The sequence below is a fragment of the Silurus meridionalis genome, chromosome 26 (genome assembly GCF_014805685.1).
Source record: "Silurus meridionalis isolate SWU-2019-XX chromosome 26, ASM1480568v1, whole genome shotgun sequence".
NCBI classification, from domain to species: domain Eukaryota; kingdom Metazoa; phylum Chordata; class Actinopteri; order Siluriformes; family Siluridae; genus Silurus; species Silurus meridionalis.
Window position 1 is genome coordinate 11,773,792 of NC_060909.1, and position 20,000 is coordinate 11,793,791.

Genomic DNA, 20,000 nt, shown 5'->3' on the forward strand with positions numbered 1-20,000 from the left:
CGACCCAGCTAAAGAGTGCACACACACACACACACACACACACACACACACACACTCCTCTCAACAGTGTCTCAGCTTATTCCCACCTCCATTCATCTTCATAAATCACACTAACGCTGGTGTGCACTCCTCTTTCTCTCTGTCGCTTTTTCTACAATCGCTCTCTTTCCTCTTACTTTCATCCTCTCAGGCTCCCTCCCTCCCTCCCTCCCTCCCTCCTTTCCTTTCCTTCCTCTCCTCTGTCTATTCATTATTCGTTCTTACACTCCCTCAGTCTATCCCTCTTTCATCAGCCACACTCCTTCACTTCTTCCTTCTTCTACATTCGCCCCGTCTTTCTTTTCTTTGCCTTACTCCTCATCATTTCATTCCCGCATCTTATACCTTTCTTTCTTCAGACTTCATTTCTTAGTCATTCAATCTCTCAGGATTCAGGCATCTGTTCTTTTTTTTCGATATTACAATCCCCTTCTTTCTCTTCTATCTGTTTTTGCCTTCCTCAACTTTTCATTCTCAGCTCGCCTCGCCTCCATTAATCCTCTTTCCATCATTCCTTCACTCTCACTCTGTCATCTTTCTTTCAGTTTCGATGGTTTCTTTCCATTCTATCAGCTTTTTTTTCATTTTATACTCCATCTTATTTTCTCTTTCTCACATGTACATCCTGTCCTTTCCGCTTCATCCCTCTCTCTTCTTCATTTCTCTTTCATTCCGTCTATCTTGAATTATATGCTGCACGCACACTGTCTCTTTTTTTTTTTTTGTACTTTCTTCCTGTGAATGCAGCCATCTTTTTCCTGCCAAACTGATTTTTACAAAAGGCGATTAATCTTCACCAAAATCAATTTTCATCTCCAAGTTGTTTTTTTTTTTTTTTTAACCAACACTAGACTTATTTTATGGATATAAATCGGTTACAAAGGTTTTAGTCGATATGTATTTTGCTGAGCCCGAACATCCCGAGCTTCTTGTCTGAATGGGAGAAGATCGCAACAGTGATGCAGAAAAAATGTAAAAAAAAATTAAAAAGTGGAAATACGATAAATGCTAAAATAAAATTCTCAAAACAAGGGGTTAAAAAAGAACCAACGAATAAAATGTGATGATCAAAGTGAAGATAAACGGGTAATTTTATGAGTTAAAGAGATGAAAAGGGGATAAAAGATAAGCATGATAATCTGATGCAAGGAAAATGAGAAAGATACACAGAACAAAAAAAAAAAGATTGACCAATATTTTAACACTACGATAAAAAAAGATCAAAAATTGGAGTAACTAAAAACAAAAATACGACTAAAAGGTGTGTTAGATATTTGGATATATTAAGTTTATTAAGTATTGGGACACCTGATCTGCCACACTGTTCTTCTCCACACTGTTACCACAAAGCTGAAGGCACACAATTGTATAGGAGGTCTTTAAATGCAGTATGATAAAACTTATAAAACCTGTTCCAGCATGGCATTGCCCCTGTGCACAAAGCGAGCTCTATGAACATCTGGTTTACATGGTTTGTAGAAAAAGATCTTGAGTGGCCTGCTATAGAGCTTTGATCTTAACCCCACTGAACACCTTTGGGATGAATTGGAACGCTGACTGAACCTCAGGCCTTCTTACCTACATCAGTACCTGCCTTCATTAAAACACACAAATGTCCACAAGCAAACTCCAATATCTAGTGGAACATCTTCCCAGAAGAGTGGAGCGAATTACAAGGGCAAACTCGATCTAAAGGTGGAATGCGATGCTCACAAAAATTAATACCCTACTTATGACTAGGTGTCTGCAAAGTTTAAGCAATATAGTGTATATTAATATGACACATTTTAAAGCACCTCTAACCCTTCAAGGCATGGGCTCCAGCAGACTCTCAGGTGTGCTGTGGTATCTGCAACCATGACATTAGTGCCAGATCCTTTAAATCCGGTAAATTGCAAGGTATAGCCTAAATTAATTGAATTTGATTATTCCCATAGATGCTGAATGCTGATGCTGTCAGATGCATTGACCTTTGGGACATTTGGAGGCCAAAAAAACTCTGTGTCGTTATTCAAACTATTCCTGAAGAATTTGTGCAGTGAGGCAGTGTGTAATATTCTGCTGACCGAGGCCACTGTCATTATGGAATCCTGTTGCCATGAAGAAGTGTACTTGGTCTGCAGTTGTGCTTCGGCACAGAAGAAAATATCATCCACAAGAATACCAGAAGCCAAGGTTTCCCAGTAGAACATTGCCTAGAGCATCACACTGAGCTCACTAGTTTCACTTCTTCCCAAAGAGCACCCTGGTGCCATCTCTTTCCCAAATAAGATACACACCCACACATACACACACAGCCGGCCGTCCACATGACAATAAAGAAAAAGTGATTAATCAGAAAACCCCATGTTTCTACTGTACATGGTCCAGTTTCAGTGGTGGACAGGGTCCGCATGGGCACTCTGAACACTCTGATACACAGCCTCGAAGTCATTTTCAGTTACTTCCGTTTACTCTTTCATTTATTAATGTTTTCGTTTTTAACAACAAGATAGTGGAATTTCAAATAATAAAGAAAAAATATAGGCTTTTGTGGTGCACCCCTTTTTAATAAACCAAAGGTAATTGGAAAATTCTTTTGCAGCTGTTCCATGGTCAGGTGTGTTGATCCCTCACTTAATAAAGATAAAGATAATAAGCCTAATCAAGTATTTGGTGCATTTCTTTAAAAAAAATGTCTGCAGTGTTCAGAAACACTAAAAAGCCCTGGGGAAAAAACTGACAAGATTTTTTTTCTGGTAAAGAAAAACCTCCTTACAAATGTCGACCACATGAAGAACACTTTCCAGGAATAAGATGTATCTGTGTCAAAGTCAGAAAATCAAAAGAAGTGTTCACCAGAATACATAGGTTGTAAGCCTTAAAAGCAGGAAGACCAGATTACAAATGTTCTGCATTAACATCCAATAGTCAGATGAGTAAATAAAAACTTGTAGCAGACTGAGTGGATTAGAAGAGTATATGGAGAAGACGAGGAGCTGTTCATGATCCAAAGCATACCACCTCATTGTATGGAGTTGGTGGAGCTTGTTTAGATTTATTTATTGATAATTTTACAGCTGAGAAGACCAGAATGAAATTGGAAGCATACAGGGAGATATTATCTGCAAAGAATTGGAAGAATAGGAATCCTGCCATGGTCCCTTAAGCTGAATTCAAATGAGCTGCTTTTCACTTGCTGAAGAAAAAATAAAATGCAGACAAAACCCTCCAACAACAAGCAGGAAGTGAAAAAATCTGCAGTAAAGACAAGGCAGAGCATCACCAGGGAAGAAAGCCAGTGTCTGCTGAGGTCTAAGATTTCCAGACCTCAGACAGTCAGTAACTGCAAAGGGATTACGACAAAGTTCAATATGATGACACTTTAATTTGTGAGTGTTACTCTGTCCACTACTTTCTGTTAAACCAAATCCACACTTCAAACTCATTCATCATTCCTACACAATCCAGTGTACTGTGGAATAGAGTATAATAACAACAACCTTATCAATGTCCATATATTTATGGATTTATGACATACTAAACAGAGGGCAAATTGTACTGGTAGACAAAAGGAAAATTATACACGAATTACACACAGAGGAAATAATATATATACGTATATTCACAAATCTGTTGATTTCATGTATTTCATTTTAGAGTTGTTCATTGGTTGGTCTTATTTTGAGTTTATTTCCCTTCATTTTCTTATTTACATTTACATCTGCTAAATGCTGCAAATGTAAATGTAAATAAGAAAATGAAGGAAAAAAAATCCAAAATAAGACCAACCAATGAACAACACTAAAATGAAAAATATGAAATCGACAAAAAATAAAAATGAAGAATGAAGGAAAAAAAAAGTAATACATAATTTGAAAAATGAGAATAAACAAGTGCAAAATGGAATTACCTGATAAACTTATGCAAGTGAGAACCACCAAATGGAGAGGAATAAGAATCCGAATAAAGCATTTACAGCAACGTGTGACTGATAAATAAGAGGGAAATTGAATAAACTGTTAAACGACAGGAAAAAAGGTGCACAGAGGGACAAGAGAAAAACAAGAGGCAGACTCAGAAAGATAAACTGATCCTAATAAGTAAAATGAAGATAAGTGAAAAAAAACTGATGCGGAGATGAACAAGCCGAAAAAACAAGATAAACAGATAATGGCAGGTAAATAAAGTAAACTGATACACTATATGGACAAAAGTTTGTGGACACCTGAGGATAAGATTTCTGTTATAATAACCTTTGTTCTTCTGGGAATGATGTTCCACTAAATGTTTGTGGAGATCTGTGCTCATTCAGCCATAAGGATGTTAGTGAAGTGAGGTACTGATGTAGCATGAGGAGACCTGGGGGTGCAGTCAGCATTTGGACACAGGGGCATTGTCCTGCTGGAAAGGGTTCGGTCTCACATTCAGTCCATTAAAAAGGGGGTGAAGCTTTTTTATTATTATTTAAGGAAAAAATTTGAATGCTACCGCATCTAAAGACAACCTGTAGAAATGTGTACATCTGACTTTGTGGTAACAGTTTGTGAATAAGGCATGTGTCCTAATACTTTTTGCCCATACAGCATACACTATAAATATAACGCAGCGAGAGAGAAATACTTACACGTATTTACATTTTGCATCATTTACTCGTATTTTCACAAATCTGATCTCATTAGTTTGCAGGATTCAGTGCGTTTCCGCGTTGCGTTGCCGATTTTCGACCTCGAAACAACACGTCTCTGCGCTCTTTATTCCTCTTTATAGGTTTTCCCTCAGTGACAGGAGTAATTAGTGACTGAATTAAAGAAAGGTGGAGGGATATCCTTGTTTGCTCAAATAAAACCTGGATTTAAACAAAAGGCCAGGATCCACAGAGAGGTGGCATTTGAATAGTGCAGGTCATTGCGCTGCGCTCATCAATCTTTTATATTCAATGAGGCGCTTGCGTTCGTGTCATTTCGGCTTCCTCTACGCTCGTGTGCTTTAGCAAAAGAGGAAATTTGTAATGTAAATGTTTAATAGGATCCAGCTCGAGTTAAATTAAATGTGGGAGTGTGTGTGGGCTGGCTAAGACAGAGACTCAGACCTACTTTCTTTTTGGTTCTGCGTTATATAACAAGGGATTTGAATATATCATGTGCACACTTTGACATTCTTAGAGGAAAAACGCTGCTGTAACGATTATTAAAAGATTCTTCTCCCTTAGTTTTAATTCAATTGGAATATTCCAGAAGACTAAAACTAGAATCTTAGATATTATAGAAAGCCCTTAATGACCTTAATCAAAAAAGATTTTGTGCGTAAACTCAAGAGGGTGAGAAGAGACAAGACGAAACAAACAAAAAAATCTAACTGTAAAGAACAAGAAGAGATATTCTTCATCTAGTCTACCAGCTTATTAGAACTGAGTAGATTTCTGGGAAGATGCTTCACTAGATTTTGGAGTGTGCTTATGGAGATTTGTGCTCATTCAGTCACAAGGGCGTTATTAAACCAGCATTTTAATTCATCCCAAAGGTGTTCAATAGGGTTAAGGTCAGAGCTTTATAGAAGTCCATTCCAACTCATATATTCATAGAGCTGGCTTTGTGTGCAGGGGCATTTTCATGCTGGAGCAGGTTTGGGTCTCCTAGTTCATGCAAGGAAAAATTTTATTCTAATGCGTCCTACCATGCATCATAAACAATTGTGTGCCTCCAACTTTGTGGTAACAGTTTGGGGACGAACCAAATATGAATGGAAAAGTCAGGTGTTCATATAGTGTATATCATACATTGGTCCATGTACTGTATATCATATAAACACTATTATAACATATGACTATGTCCATTCAATCTTATCTTATAATTATTACTCAATTTGATGATTTGGCATAATCACAATATACCATGCTGATATGTATACAGTTTTTTAAGAATGTAATGTAAATGAAGGCCAGCATTAAATACAAATAAGTTACACAATTAAATTAATATAGCAGCTCTGCCAGTATTATTTTGATTCAGGAAAATCCTAATCATATTCATTCAGAATATTCCGTTTCATTTAAACTCAGTATGTTTTTATCATTTTCATTTTCCATATCGTTTTCATTCGGGATATTCTGAATCATTTGCATTCAGGATATTCCAAATCATTTCCATTCAGAATATTCAGAATTATTTCCATTCAGGATATTTCAAATCATTTTCATTCAGGATATTCCGATTTACAGTGGAACCCGGTTATGTCGCCGGCCTAGGGGACGCCAAAAAGCGTTGAGATAACCGATGATCGAGATAAACGAAAACAAATATGGCGGCAATATATTAACCTGCTTGAAATTTCTTTATGTACATGATGTGCGTAATAAATGAGAATGTACATGCACGCGTTATTGTAGGTTTTTTTACACAACAGCGTTGCTTTGATGAAGGCATGCTATAAAAATGTACATACATGTTTGTTTACAACAAAAGGCATAAGTGCACCAACTAACAGCAGAGATTTACCAGTGTACAATACAAACCACCGTCCATTCTCAAAACAAACTTTTATTATATTCTCCAACATTGCAAACACAAAGATCGCTCACAAAATCACAAAAAACGTGCGGGGTGTAGTTCATTTTACAAAAAGCTAACCAGTGTCAAAATTAAATTCTCGAGTCATTTCACTCTGACACACAGCTCTGAAAATTATCGTACACTTCCAACATAGCATCTGTAAGGCTTGATTTTTCTGCCACTTCCGCAAGTTTTTCTGCGGCTGCACAGTGCCGTCTCACTACCGTATTTTCGCGTATATAAGAGCACCCTGGGTGAGGGGTATGCAAAACTTTATATAAGACGCGTCTTATATACACGAAAATACGGTAGTGAGATGGTGACGTGGCAAAAGCCGGCGATTGGTCATGCGGATCGAGATAACCGACGTTAAGTGGCAAATTTGCCCCCCCTTGTGCTCGAGATATTAGGGTTCGTCGACATAAATGAATCGACATAACCGATTAAAAAATGCTAAGACAAAGCGAGAATTTAGCGGTTCCACTTCAAAAACGTCGACATAATAGGGTTGGCGAGTTAACCGAGGTCGAGATAAGTGGGTTCCACTGTATTTCCATTCAGGGTATTCCAAATCATTTTCATTCAGGATATTTTGAATTATTTCCATTCAAGATATTCCAAGTCAGTTTCGTTCAGGATATTCCAAACCTTTTTAATTAAGATATTCTCATTCAGTATATTCCGAATAATTTTCATTCGGGATATTCCGAATCATTTTCATTCAGTATATTCCGTTTCATTTTAACTCAGGATATTATCATCATTTTCATTCCATATCATTTCCATGCAGGATTTTCCGAATCCAGGATATTCTGAATCATTTTTATTCCGGATATTCATATTTTCATTCAGGATATTCTGAATCATTTTCATTCTGGATATTTATATTTTCATTCAGGATATTACATATCATTGTCATTCAGTACATTCTCTTTCATTTTCATCCAGGATATTCCCTGTAATTTTGTTATGTGTCAGTTATTGTATTTTGGCTATGCTCTAGCTAGTGCCAGTAATCATCTCAGTCATAATTCTACTTAATTTCAGGTCTGGCAGCAGCGTTTAAGACTTTATCTATCTGAACCCAACATGCATTACATGACACCAAAAATCTACTCACCAAAATCGACGAAAGCAGACTGGCCTACTTTTTGAACATTCTCTGGTGCCTTTATAATGAAGTTCCTGGTGAAGTTTCCATCCTGAGAAAGAAGGACATTTGAAATGTTTAATAAAAATAAATCGGATATTGTCACTATTTATTGGCTGAGTGACAGCTCTGAACTTCAGCAGCACCACATCAGCAGTGTCGTTGTGTCATTCTTGGACAGAGCTGTCAGCAGCACTGTTATAGAAACTCTTAATTTAGATGGTTATGTGAACGAGGGAATAGTGAGTGGCACAATCAGAAGAAGTAAATGATATACGGCAAATGGCTGAGTAACAGATGACCGTGCTATGTGTTAATGAGGGGGTAAATTCACACTGATTGACGTATAAATGGAAAATACAGTGCTACTACCCCTACTGATTTCTTTTTAAAGAACCTGGTGCATCCAACAACGAAGATCCTAAGCATGTTAATGTTAAAATGGAAGCTCTACAACTTCAAAAACTTTATCCAATAAGAATTATGTTTCAAACATTGGATAGTATCTGCGTATTATTTATATAAGAACATCCCATCTTACACATCCCGTCCTACCAATCGAAAACCTCAGGCATCTTTGGTTGCATATAAAATATTATCTTCTTCAAGTCAGGTCAAGAAGATTTTGTCATTTCAAACATATAAAGCTGAAGCAGTACACAGTGAAATGAGTTTCTCTGGAATTGCTACATAACATAACATAGAGCTACATTACAGAACACGGAGCTAAAGACTAAGATGGTTGTTCTCGCCACATACCGAGTACAAACAGTGCAAGACAATACAAGACAGTGTGGGACAGATACACAAAACAAATAATAGCGCCAACTAGTAAGCCTACTGTATAATATGTTATACTGTACAATGTGCAAAAGAGAGCTATAAACAAGAGTGCAAAAACAACTAGAGCAGCAATCAATAGGTGCAAAACAGCATATAAACAGTATATTATGATTATAATATAATATGGGTGGTGCTGATAACATGAATGTGTATGAATTGAAATAAGTATTAAGTGTGTGTTTGAGTTCAGGTTGTAACAGTTCAGTAACACACAGTTAAGTGAGTGTGAGGGGTGTGTGGGGCCGTCCACAATGCTGTTGGCTTTGCGGATGCAGCCTGTGGTTAAAATGTTCGTGATAGAGGGGAAAGAGACACCAATAATCTTTTCGGCCGTCCTCACTATCCTCTGTAGGATCCTGCGAATCGAGACGGTGCAGTTCCCAAACCAGTCAGTGATCCCTCTGTAGAACATGGTTAGGAAGGGGGGAGGGAGATGGGCTTTCCTCAGCCTTCACAGAAAGTAGAGCTGTGGCTGGGCTTTCTCACTGATGGAACTTGGTGTTGAGTGACCATGTGAAGTCCTTTGCCAGATGAACACAATGGAATTTGGTGCTCTTGACGATCTACACAGAGGATCCATCGATGTTCAGTGAAGAATGGCTGCTCTGTGCTCTTAAGTCAATAACCATCTCTTTGGTTTTGTCAGTGTTCAAAAACAGGTTGTTAGTTTTACACCAGACTGTTGTTGCACCTCTGTATACTGACGCATTGTTCTTGCTAATGAAACCCACCACGATCGTGTCATCTGCAAACTTGATGATGTGGTTTGAGCTGTGCATTGCTACACGGTCGTAAGTCAGCACAGTGAACAGCCCAGTGCTCAGCGTGGTGGTGCTAGAGATGCTGTTTCCAATTCGGACTGACTGAGGTCTCCCAGTCAGAAAGCCCAGTTTCTAATTGCAGAGGGAGATGTTGAGGTCCATTAGGCTCAGCTTCTCAATCAGGTGCTGAAGGATGATTGTGTTGACTGCTGAACTGAAGTAAATGAACAGCATTTGTACGAACGTCCTTATTGTCCAGGTGGATGAGAGCCAGATGGAGGGTAATGGTGATGACATCGTCCATGAAATGGTTTGGACGGTACAACAAACTGCATGAGGTCTAGTGAGAGTGGTAGCTGGGTCTTGATGTGCCTTGTAACGAGCCTCTAGAAGCACTTCATTATGATGGGTGTGAGTGCAACGGGCGATAGTCTTTGAGGCAGGGGAGTGCAGAATTATTTTGTGGAACAAGGGCCATTGTTTGAGGCACGTAGCACCTCAGGGAGATGTTAAAGATGTTAGTGAAGTCATCCACTAGCTGTTCTGCACATTCCCTGAGCACTCTGCCAGAAATGTTGTCTGGTCCAGCAGACTTTTGTGGGTTAACTCTGTATAGAGTTTTCCTCACTTCAGCCCTGGTTAGACAAAGCACCTGGTCATTGGGGTGGTCTTCTTGTTGCCTGTTGTTCTGCACCTCAAACCGGACGTAGAAGTCGTTCAGCTCATGTTGGAGGCGTCACTGTCACTAGAAGGTTAAGTTGTCTTGTAGTTCACGATCACCTGGATGCCCTGACACATGCGCCGGGATTCTTTGCTGTCCTGGAAGTGGGCGTGAATTCTCTTGACATGTGAGAGCTTCGCCTCTCTAATGGCTCAGGACAGCTTGGCCCTCTTGTCCCCTGCTCTGAAGACAGAGTCTCTAAACTTTAGCAGCACATGCATCTTTGCAGCCTTCCTAAACATGTCGCAATGAGTGCAGTCAAAACAGTCCTGGAGAGCAGAAGTGCTTTCTGCTGGGCAGATTTTCACTTGTTTCAGAACAGGATTAGAGCGTCTGATCTGGTCTGTATGTTGGAATTAGTGGTGTGAGTATTGGAGGTGGGGGCGAGGCAGGGCTCCACACGGTACATGACGGGGATGTTTGTGTAAACAATATCCAGTGTGTTTGACCCTCTTGTTGTCCACATGCTGATAGGGTTTAGGGAGCACTGAATTGATAATAAACAGTCCGTCAGAGTGAGCATTCTGCAGGTGGCTAATAGCCCAATAGAGTTCACAAAGTGCCTCCTTAGCATTAGAGTTAGGGGGAATGTACACTCACAATGAAGGCAGTGGTGAATTCCCTTGGTAAATAAAATGCCATCTTACAGTCATGACCTCCACCAGCGATAAGTCAAGCACAGAGTAACTGCACCATTCCATGTTAATATAAACACACACTCCACCACGAGTCTTATCGCACAGAGCTACATTTCTGTCACTGTAAAACTTGGCTTCCGGAACTCCGTCGCTGAGGCATGTCTCCGTAAAAAAAAAAAAGCAGCAGTCTTTAAACTCTTGCTGCATGGTCCACTGGAGTTGATGTAGTCCAATTTATTGTCCAGGGTTCTTGCAGGTTTATTGTCCAGTGTTCTTGCAGGGTAATCAGGCATTCTGCTTCTATCCCAAACACTAGACCTTGTCGGTTTTACTTACTTTTCCTCTCCTACCATGTTATGTTGTGTATGTTTTCTTTTCTTTTCTTTTTACTATTCCGAAGCTGGCTAACAAGAAAGCCCAAACACAACCTGTCCAAGAGCATGAATTACTGGAATCATGTCCTGTGGTCTGATGAGACTATGATTGACTTGTTTGGCTCAGCTGGTGTCCAGCATGTGTGGCGATGCCCTGGTGAGGAGTACCAGGTAAATTGTGTCTTGCCTACAAACAAGCATTTGTGGTAAGAGACCTGCTGGTACTGGGGAGCTGTGGTTAATTTAAGGAAACATCGATTCCAGCATGTACTGTGACATTCTAAAGCAGAACATGATGCCCTCCCTTCAGAAACCGAACGGCCCGAACAACAGTTTTTTCAACATGATAATGACGCATGTTCACACACACTATATCTCAATTTTAACTCTTGCCATCTCTGTGTACACCCTCCTCCAGGCAGTATCATTTGAGCTATCACTTAGGATTGGCAGGCAAAAAACGATAGTGGAACAAAGAGGAGACAGAACTAGGCCAGATAATGGTAGTGGAGAGGAAACGTTGAATTAATTATAGTATGATTATATTGATTACAGGCAGGGAATGGCTCAAGAACAGATGGAAACTGCTAGCTGTTCTACAGCCAACACTAATGAGACAGAAACATGGACACACACATACACATACACACACACACCTAGCGACATAAATGCCGTCTCTCTGCGGTGAATGCCGAGCTCAATAACGGAGAACGGACAGCTGGAGCTCCATATGGATCTAATAATGTGTGGATCAAAGCCACAGCACCATCAAGAACCATTACTCAAAAATCACACACACAGGATGAAGAATGTAGACAGGAGAGGAGAGAGGTTGGGACACGGCATTAAAGAGAGAAAGAGAGAAAGAGAAATAGAGAGTGTGAAAAAGAGAGAGAGGATGAAGGTCAAATTGTACTCCATTTTCAGAAAAGTCACTGAGAAAAGTGATTTTTCTTTATCAACGGCTGTTCTGATGAACATTCTTAACACAACATGATAAAGCAAGACAGAATTTAGGAAAATAGACGGGTTATTGTAGAAAGCTGCTTTTGAAAGCACAGTGTAATATATTTCCATCACTCACCTTTTAGCACATCTTTCTTTCTTTCAAAACATGAGATAAAATGTTTTTCAAATTTTTTTTTTTTCCAGTTGAAATAGTTAATGCTGCTTTGCCAGATTTCTACTTTTCTAGCAGACTTCATTCTGTATCCGTGGATAAACAGAAATCCTTTGTCTCAGGCACAAGGCGTCTCTCAGGGTTTGGTTCTCAGCCCCTTCTGTTTCTTATTCAGATAATTTGCTAAACATGCTCCTAGGATGATGCTGACCTAAACATATATTCTTAGACCTGATATAGATCAAATGGCCTTTATTATGTTCTGATACATTATAGATACATGCAGAATTTGTAATTATAGCTGTACACAAACAGCAAAAAATAGCAATATGGTAGTGAATAATATATGGTAGTGAATAATTAATATGAACATCCATATGAATCCCAGAACCCAAAGTTCTTCAACAGAACATTGGCCAGAGCATCACACTGCCTCTGTAAAGCATCCAGGTGTATTTTTGCATCCTGGCACCTTCTTGGTTCAGGTCTGATGCTCACTTGCCCATTGTAGGGGCTTTCGTTAGTTGATGAAGTTCAACATGGGTCTTCTGACTGGTCTGCAACTTCACAGACAAATACACAACAAGCTGTGATCCACTGTGTGTTTTGAAAACCATTCTATCAGAACCAGCATTAACTTTTTCACCAATTTGTGTTACAGCAGCTCTTTTCCCACGGATCCGACCAGATGTCTGGTTTGAGGCACCCAGAAGTGGCCATGTGTCCATTCTGGGAATATTTTTTCGGAAAGAGACAGCCAATCTAATTGAACCATCCAACACCCTCTATCTCTGACTGAGAATGTTGCTCTGCCTCCAGACACCTGCTCTGTTTTTCTGCCTGATTGAGGACGTTGTTGTGTCACTTAGCTTGGCTGAGGAGTCGCTCTGTACAAATTGGCACATATTCAGATATTAAACCGATAACAGTTTCCAAAATCAATATCCATGTGTCCCTGGATTCTACCTTCTATTTTAAAAGCCACGTATATCTGCTTAAAAGTGCAAGGTCTCACATTTGTTAACGCCTCTCTGTTCACTGATATATCAGTCACAAAAACTTTAATAAACCGCAGCCTATATAAGTTTTCGTTGTTTATGCCCTCATATAAAGACATAAGCATGAGTGAGAGAGATGAGATTTATATAGACTAGTGCAGAGCAGGTTTGTCAGTGTACTGCATCATTAAAGTTTTTGAACTCCTGCTCATGCGGAGAAGACTACAGCAGTGCAGAGCGTTTTAGCTACGATTCCCTGCAGCGGCAGTCGATCTGCTCAGACGAAAAAACCATCATTCTTTTCCTGCTGCCCATCAAAGCTGCTGTGCACCAGGAGCTCGGCTCTATCAAACTCTTTATTCTACTTTTTTACAGTTTGCATCTGGTAGGTTAGTGTGTAAGGAAATGTTAATCTGACAAACTCTAGCATTAAAATGCACTGTTTGTAATGGCACAGTAATTCTAACAAAAAAAAAAAAAAAATCACCACAAGTATTAATTACAGTGTAATAATGGATATAGGCGGTACATTGTCAGAGAGACACTATTGGCAAATGTTATGGGAACTCACACTTCCAAATATTTCTAATTTACAATACTGCGCAATTTCATACTTGTGACAAAATCCCTAAAATAGGAATGCTTTCAAAAAATAAGTGTTGTTAGTTTATTTTTTTATCTACTAATAAAATCCAAATTAAATCAATATTTAGAGTGACCACTCTTTGCCTGCAAAAAAGCATAATTTTTTTTTAACAGGTCAATTTTTTTAATAAGGAACTTGGCAGGTAGGTTGTTCCACACATCTTGAAAAACTAACCACACATATTCAGTATATGTAGGCTGCCCCAAATCCTTGTCTCTTTATTCAATCCAAAACAGACACGATGATGTTAAGATCAGGGCCACAACTATCACTTCTATGACTTCTTGTTGTTCTCTATGCTGAAGATGTTTCTCAAAGTACTGCTCCAGAATGAATTTGGGGCCAATCAAAAGCCTCCCGGATGGCATTGCATGATGGATGAGTATCTGCCACCATTGATCCTGAACAAATTTCAAACTCCATTTGTATTATTGCATCAGTTCAGAGAACCTGTTGCCATTTTTTTGTACCCCAGTTCTTGTGTGAAAGGTTAAGTAGTTTAGCCTTGTTTCCATGTCGGAGGTATGGCTCTTTGGCCACAATTCTTCCAATAAGTGCACTTCTGTAAGAGGAAAATCATGAGTGACATTATGGTGTGATGAGGCAGTGTTACTGTTACAAGACATTTTACATTTTATTAAAGATGCATTACACATTTCATCTATTCATTTAGATTTAATGTTATGAAAAGTAGTTCCTGCCCTCAATTATATTATTAAAAAAAATCTTTCCCTCCCCAAGCGAAATTATGTTTCGAAGAAAAAAAGAATCTATGTCATATTCCTATGAAAGCACAAAATGCAATCTCTTTTGTCCTGAATGAATGTAGCAAAGCACCTACCCTGGAGACTACAGTATCTCTCTCTAAATACCTTACTGAAAACTTCGTCATATCACTTTTTTCTATCTGTAATCTGTACAAGTCTTTGTGAATCAGCTGTTACTATGGAAACGATAACATATGAAAACATTGTCCTAAACTTGTGAATTGCAGCTGTGCTACTTCATAAAATATAAATTAACACCTTCTGATCAAACAGAAGCCAGAATTCAACAGTGTTGCATGATATCTGTAATTCAGGGGAGCTCACACTTTTACGGCTTGAAAGCTACTTTTAAAATGCCGAATCGATATGATCTACCTACATTAAAAAAAAAAAAAATTATAAAAAACTAATAATATTATTTTTTTATATATATATATATATATATATATATATATATATATATATATTAATTTATGACCACTGACAGGTGAAGTAATAACATCGATTATCTCTAATCATGCTATCTGTTAGTGGGTGGAATATACCAGGCAGCAAGTAAACATTTTGTCCTCAAAGTTGATGTGTTAAAAGCAGGAAAAACTAGCAAGTGTAAGGATTTGTGCAAATTTGACAAGGACCATGTTGCGATGGCTAGACGACTGGTTTAGAGCATCTCCAAAACTGCAGCTCTTGTGGGGTCTGTTTCTATCAAAAGTTAGGCAGTGAGTTGATGCACGTGGGAAGCGAAGGTTGGTTAATGCTGTTAATGATCTACGGGACAGGATTCTTTTGGCAGCAAAAGAAGGACCAACACAATATTAGGCAGGCAATCATAATGTTATGCCTGTTTGGTGTATATACAATATATGTGGTTGTACCTTGCATAGCTGATTCAACCCTTATGGTCACTACCCTACTCTGATGACTTGCACTGAATGGAGTCAGTCAGGGCTGCATAGTCTGGACAGTAGTTGCTAATAGCCAGCCTCAAGCCAGACTTCCAAATGATCATCAGTCATGGTGGAACGGTATTTGGATTTATTAATCTTCATTTGGAGAAAATATGACCCACAAATAAGTAGAGTCACTTAGCTCGCTGGAGTTTTGCAGTAGCTCGCATGAGTTTGACCGCACATGCGTAATGACCCGTGCGTTAGAAGAGAAGAGATCTTTGACCACCCTGTACGTCAATGCCATAGAGAGGATAAACTAAAGACTAACATTTAAAATCTTTTTTGAATGGCACGTAATCTACACATTCTATCTTCATGATCTACCAGTCAATCGCAATCGACATATTGGGCTCCCCTACTGCAATTAAACTCTAAGCTTCGTTTCTATAGTCAACTTTGATGTAATTTAATACTGATTTTTTTTTTCATCCATAAATCCATCCATAAATCCATTCATAAATCCATCCATAAATCCATCCATCCATCCATCCATCTATCCATCCATCTATCCATCCATCCGCTACACTGAGCTTTTTTTCTTGCGGTGTGAAAGGCCTTCACAATGTGTAATTACTGCAGCTACACCATGGATGGAGCTCACAATTTCTGCTTCTAAAAAACTCTTTCACACCAAAGAAAGCAGCGGCGTAATCGGCCTCAATTACATCTGATGAGACATTTAGCGTCGGAGTGAAAGGGAAAGAGAGAGAGAGATATAGAGAGTGCGAGAGAGAGAAATAAAGAGAGAGGGAGAGAGAATAAGAGAGGGTAAGACATAAGAAAGGGGGGGGCAGAGAAAGAAAGAGAAAAGTACAAATCATGTATTAGTATTTTTCTTTTATGTGTATTGTGAGTTGTTTCTGTGTGTGTGTGTGTGTGTGTGTGTGTGTGTGTGTGTGTGTGTGTGTATAATAGCATAATAAATGGAAAAAAAACTAAAGAGTGTGTGAGTGGAGCTGAGAAGTTTGTATTCAACATAAAACAATACTCTACATTTCACTCAGCCAGCAGCTGATCATCTGCAATGATCAAAAATAAAAACGTCATGCTGCTTCTGTTAGACGTTTTTGAAAAATGCCAGGTGGTGGAAAACAGGCAAGATTCAGCACAGACAGCGTGTGTCACTAGAATAAGCGTGAGCATGTGACTATCAAATGTGTTAAAGTGTAAATAATAAAAAAGAAAGGGCCGAGTAATAAACCCTGGGGAACACCTTCAGAACCACTAACAGAGGCAAGTTTGTGTTTGCCGCTAGCAACAAGGGTGATGTATGCTAGTTTAAAAAGATCTGAGTCAGAGCTGAGCCTGTACACCCAATAACTGTGAAAACGGGAAAAAAAAAAAAAAAAAAAAAAAAACAGAGCATGAGATGATTTACAGAATCAGTGCAGAGATGACGACGCAATTTAGAACGCTCAGCCGGAAAGCAGAGGATTGTTTGCGGAAGTGTCAAGAAGTCGTCTATAGCAAACATTAGATGTTTAAAAGCTTCACCTTGTGTCTCACCTCATTAACATTTGGTGGAACAAACCTTGCTGCTGTCATGCCTATAGAATTCTAAATCTAAACAGGGGGGATAAGAGGGATAAAGAAATCAAATCAAAATTCAAAAACAATCTGTTTTAGGGAATTTTAGCGTCCATTATATGCGAAACAGCAGAGCTAAATGTTTATTCTTTACATATGAAAATGCTCATTATTTGTATTTATATAATAGAGAGAGAAGGTGTATGTATAAACATACATAAAGATGTTCAGCACAAAAAATTGACTTTACCATTAAATGCTCTCCAAGATGCATGTTGAATATGAGCAAATGTTTCAGTTATCTGTTATTATATGGTATAGAAATGTATATTTTACCACCTGCCAAATAAACCATTGCAGGTAACACTGTCATATTCTTCTTCTTCTTTTCGGCTGTTCTCCTTAGGCTTCTCCACAGCGGATCATCGGCCTCCATACTCCTCTGTCCTCTACATCTGCCTCCTTCAAACGAACTACCTCCTGTCTTCCCTTACCATAAACCTCTTCCTTGGTCTTTCTCTTTTCCTCTATCCTGGTGGCTCCATCCTCAGCATTCTCCTACCGATATACCCCATGTCTCTCCTCTGCACATGTCCAAACTATCTCAATCTCGCCTCCCTTACCTTGTCTCCAAAACGTCCTACATGCGCTGTCCCTCTAATAAACTCGTTTCTAATCCTGTCCATCGTCGTCACTTCCAACGAAAACCTCAACATCTTCAGCTCTGCTACCTCCAGCTCCACCTCCTGTCTTTTAGTCAAACTGTCATATATATATACTAGCCGATATGGCGTGTTACTGATGTTTTAGAAGTTATGTTCACTTTACAACAATCTGAGAAAAACCTGCACCGATAAAGGGCAACTCCTCGACTCGTGAGTCATTATGACATATTTTATTTTATTTTAGACAGCGACTTGTCTTTCAAAAATCACATCAATCAAGTTACAAAAACAGCCTTCTTTCACCTTAGAAATATTTCTAAGTTAAGAAACATGTTATCTATATCTGATGCAGAGAAGCTCGTCCATGCGTTCATGACCTCCAGAATAGACTACTGTAATGCGTTACTAGGTGGATGTCCTGCATCATTAATAAACAAGCTTCAGTTAGTCCAGAATGCAGCAGCCAGAGTTCTTACAAGGTCAAGAAAATATGATCACATAACCCCGATCTTATCGTCCCTACATTGGCTTCCTGTTAAGTTTCGAATAGACTACAAACTATTACTCCTCACTTATAAAGCACTAAATGGTTTGGCTCCCATATATCTATCCAGTCTTTTAACACGCTACAATCCATACGCTCCTGAGATCTCAAAACTCTGGGCTTCTAGTAGTTCCTAGAATAGCAAAGTCCACTAAAGGTGGTAGAGCATTTTCACATTTAGCTCCTAAACTCTGGAATAGTCTTCCTGACGGTGTTCGGGGCTCAGACACACTCTCCCAGTTTAAGTGTAGATTAAAACATATCTTTTAGCAAAGCCTACACATAACACACATCACATCATAACCTTGTGCTCCAGAACATCTGATCACATGCACATTATCAACTTGTGCTGTTAATATCATGAACAGCAGCTACGCTAATTCCTCTCCACTGCTTCTCTTTCTCTCCCCATCCCGAGACACCCTGAGGTTTGGCCAGCTCAGTCACCTCCCACCTCGTGATGATTACGGACCTTTGAAGAAGTAGATGCCGAACTCACAAACATCCCGAACCATCTAGAGGCGTACCAGTGCCATTTGGATCCCGCTACATGTGTGGAGTTTTGACATTGGACCTCCTGGAGTGTTTAAAGGCTCTGGCATGGAGAAGCTGATGCTGGATCTGTGGTGATCACAAATGCTGAGCTCATAAAACTCGGAGCTACTAACCATATAGACTGTATAAGACTGCAGAAAGAACATCACTTATAATCTTATACTCCAGTAATCATGTTAGTTCTCACTGTCCAGTGTTCTTTATTGTTGAAAGATTTATGATCAAACTCTTGATGTCACCCAGATGAGGATGGGTTCCCTTTTTGAGTCTGGTTCCTCTCAAGGTTTCTTCCTCATAACATCTAAGGGAGTTTTTCCTTGCCACAGTCGCCATGGCTTGCTCATCAGGGACAGATTCACACCATTCACCATCACTGTTGATTTGTGTAAAGCTGCTTTGAGACAATGTCTGTTGTGAAAAGCGCTATACAAATAAACTTGACTTGACTTGACTTGATATATTAATACAGCCTAATATTGCAGAATCTGCGATTATATGGCTTCCTGAAAATACCTACCAATGCACAACAAATAAAGGCATGCTTGTTCATTTGCAATGAAGCAACAGCGAAAAATATGATAATGTGTTACTTGATACTTTCCTGGGGTAACTAACCCCCGGGGTAGAAAGGAAGGTAACCAAGAAGCACAAGGACATAAAATTAGAAGCATGAGTGGCTCATGTGTGACTTTGTCAATCTGGTTTATTAAATTATTTGTTTGGTTACTGATTGATTGATGAAGTAGTTCTGAATGGCTGGTAACTTAAACATGTAGCCAAATTGTCTGGTGAATGAAAAGGTTCATTCCAAACCCCTTATTAATATGAATTCAAAATAATATACATATAGCAATCAGTAGCATACTGTGTTACATTTAAATCCAAATGCACCTTTACCCTCTTTAAAATACCACAGTCTATAATTATTCGTGAGTATGCAAACGAGGTGATGTCTGTGAAAGTAATAAAATAATATCACTGATATTAGCTCACTGCTAAATTAAATAGCTCACAATATTTACATCAGTGGGGTTTCAGTATCAGCATCAATTTCTTTAACCACAGTCATTTTGATACTACTATTGCGACCACCATGACAATTACATTTGAGTTATCTTGCACTCTATGAAACCTCCTGTCGATCAGCACATTTATTTATAACCTCGGAC

At 38.9% G+C, this 20,000-nt stretch overlaps 1 protein-coding gene across 1 annotated transcript in view; it reads right to left on the reverse strand.

The window, feature by feature from the left end:
* Positions 1-20,000, reverse strand: part of itfg1 (integrin alpha FG-GAP repeat containing 1) — a 164,720-nt gene that overhangs the window by 109,427 nt on the left and 35,293 nt on the right. Inside the window, exon 8 of the mRNA XM_046840410.1 lies at positions 7,690-7,771. Within this exon, the coding sequence (XP_046696366.1) occupies positions 7,690-7,771 (82 nt within the window). The remainder of the gene's footprint in view (positions 1-7,689; positions 7,772-20,000) is intronic.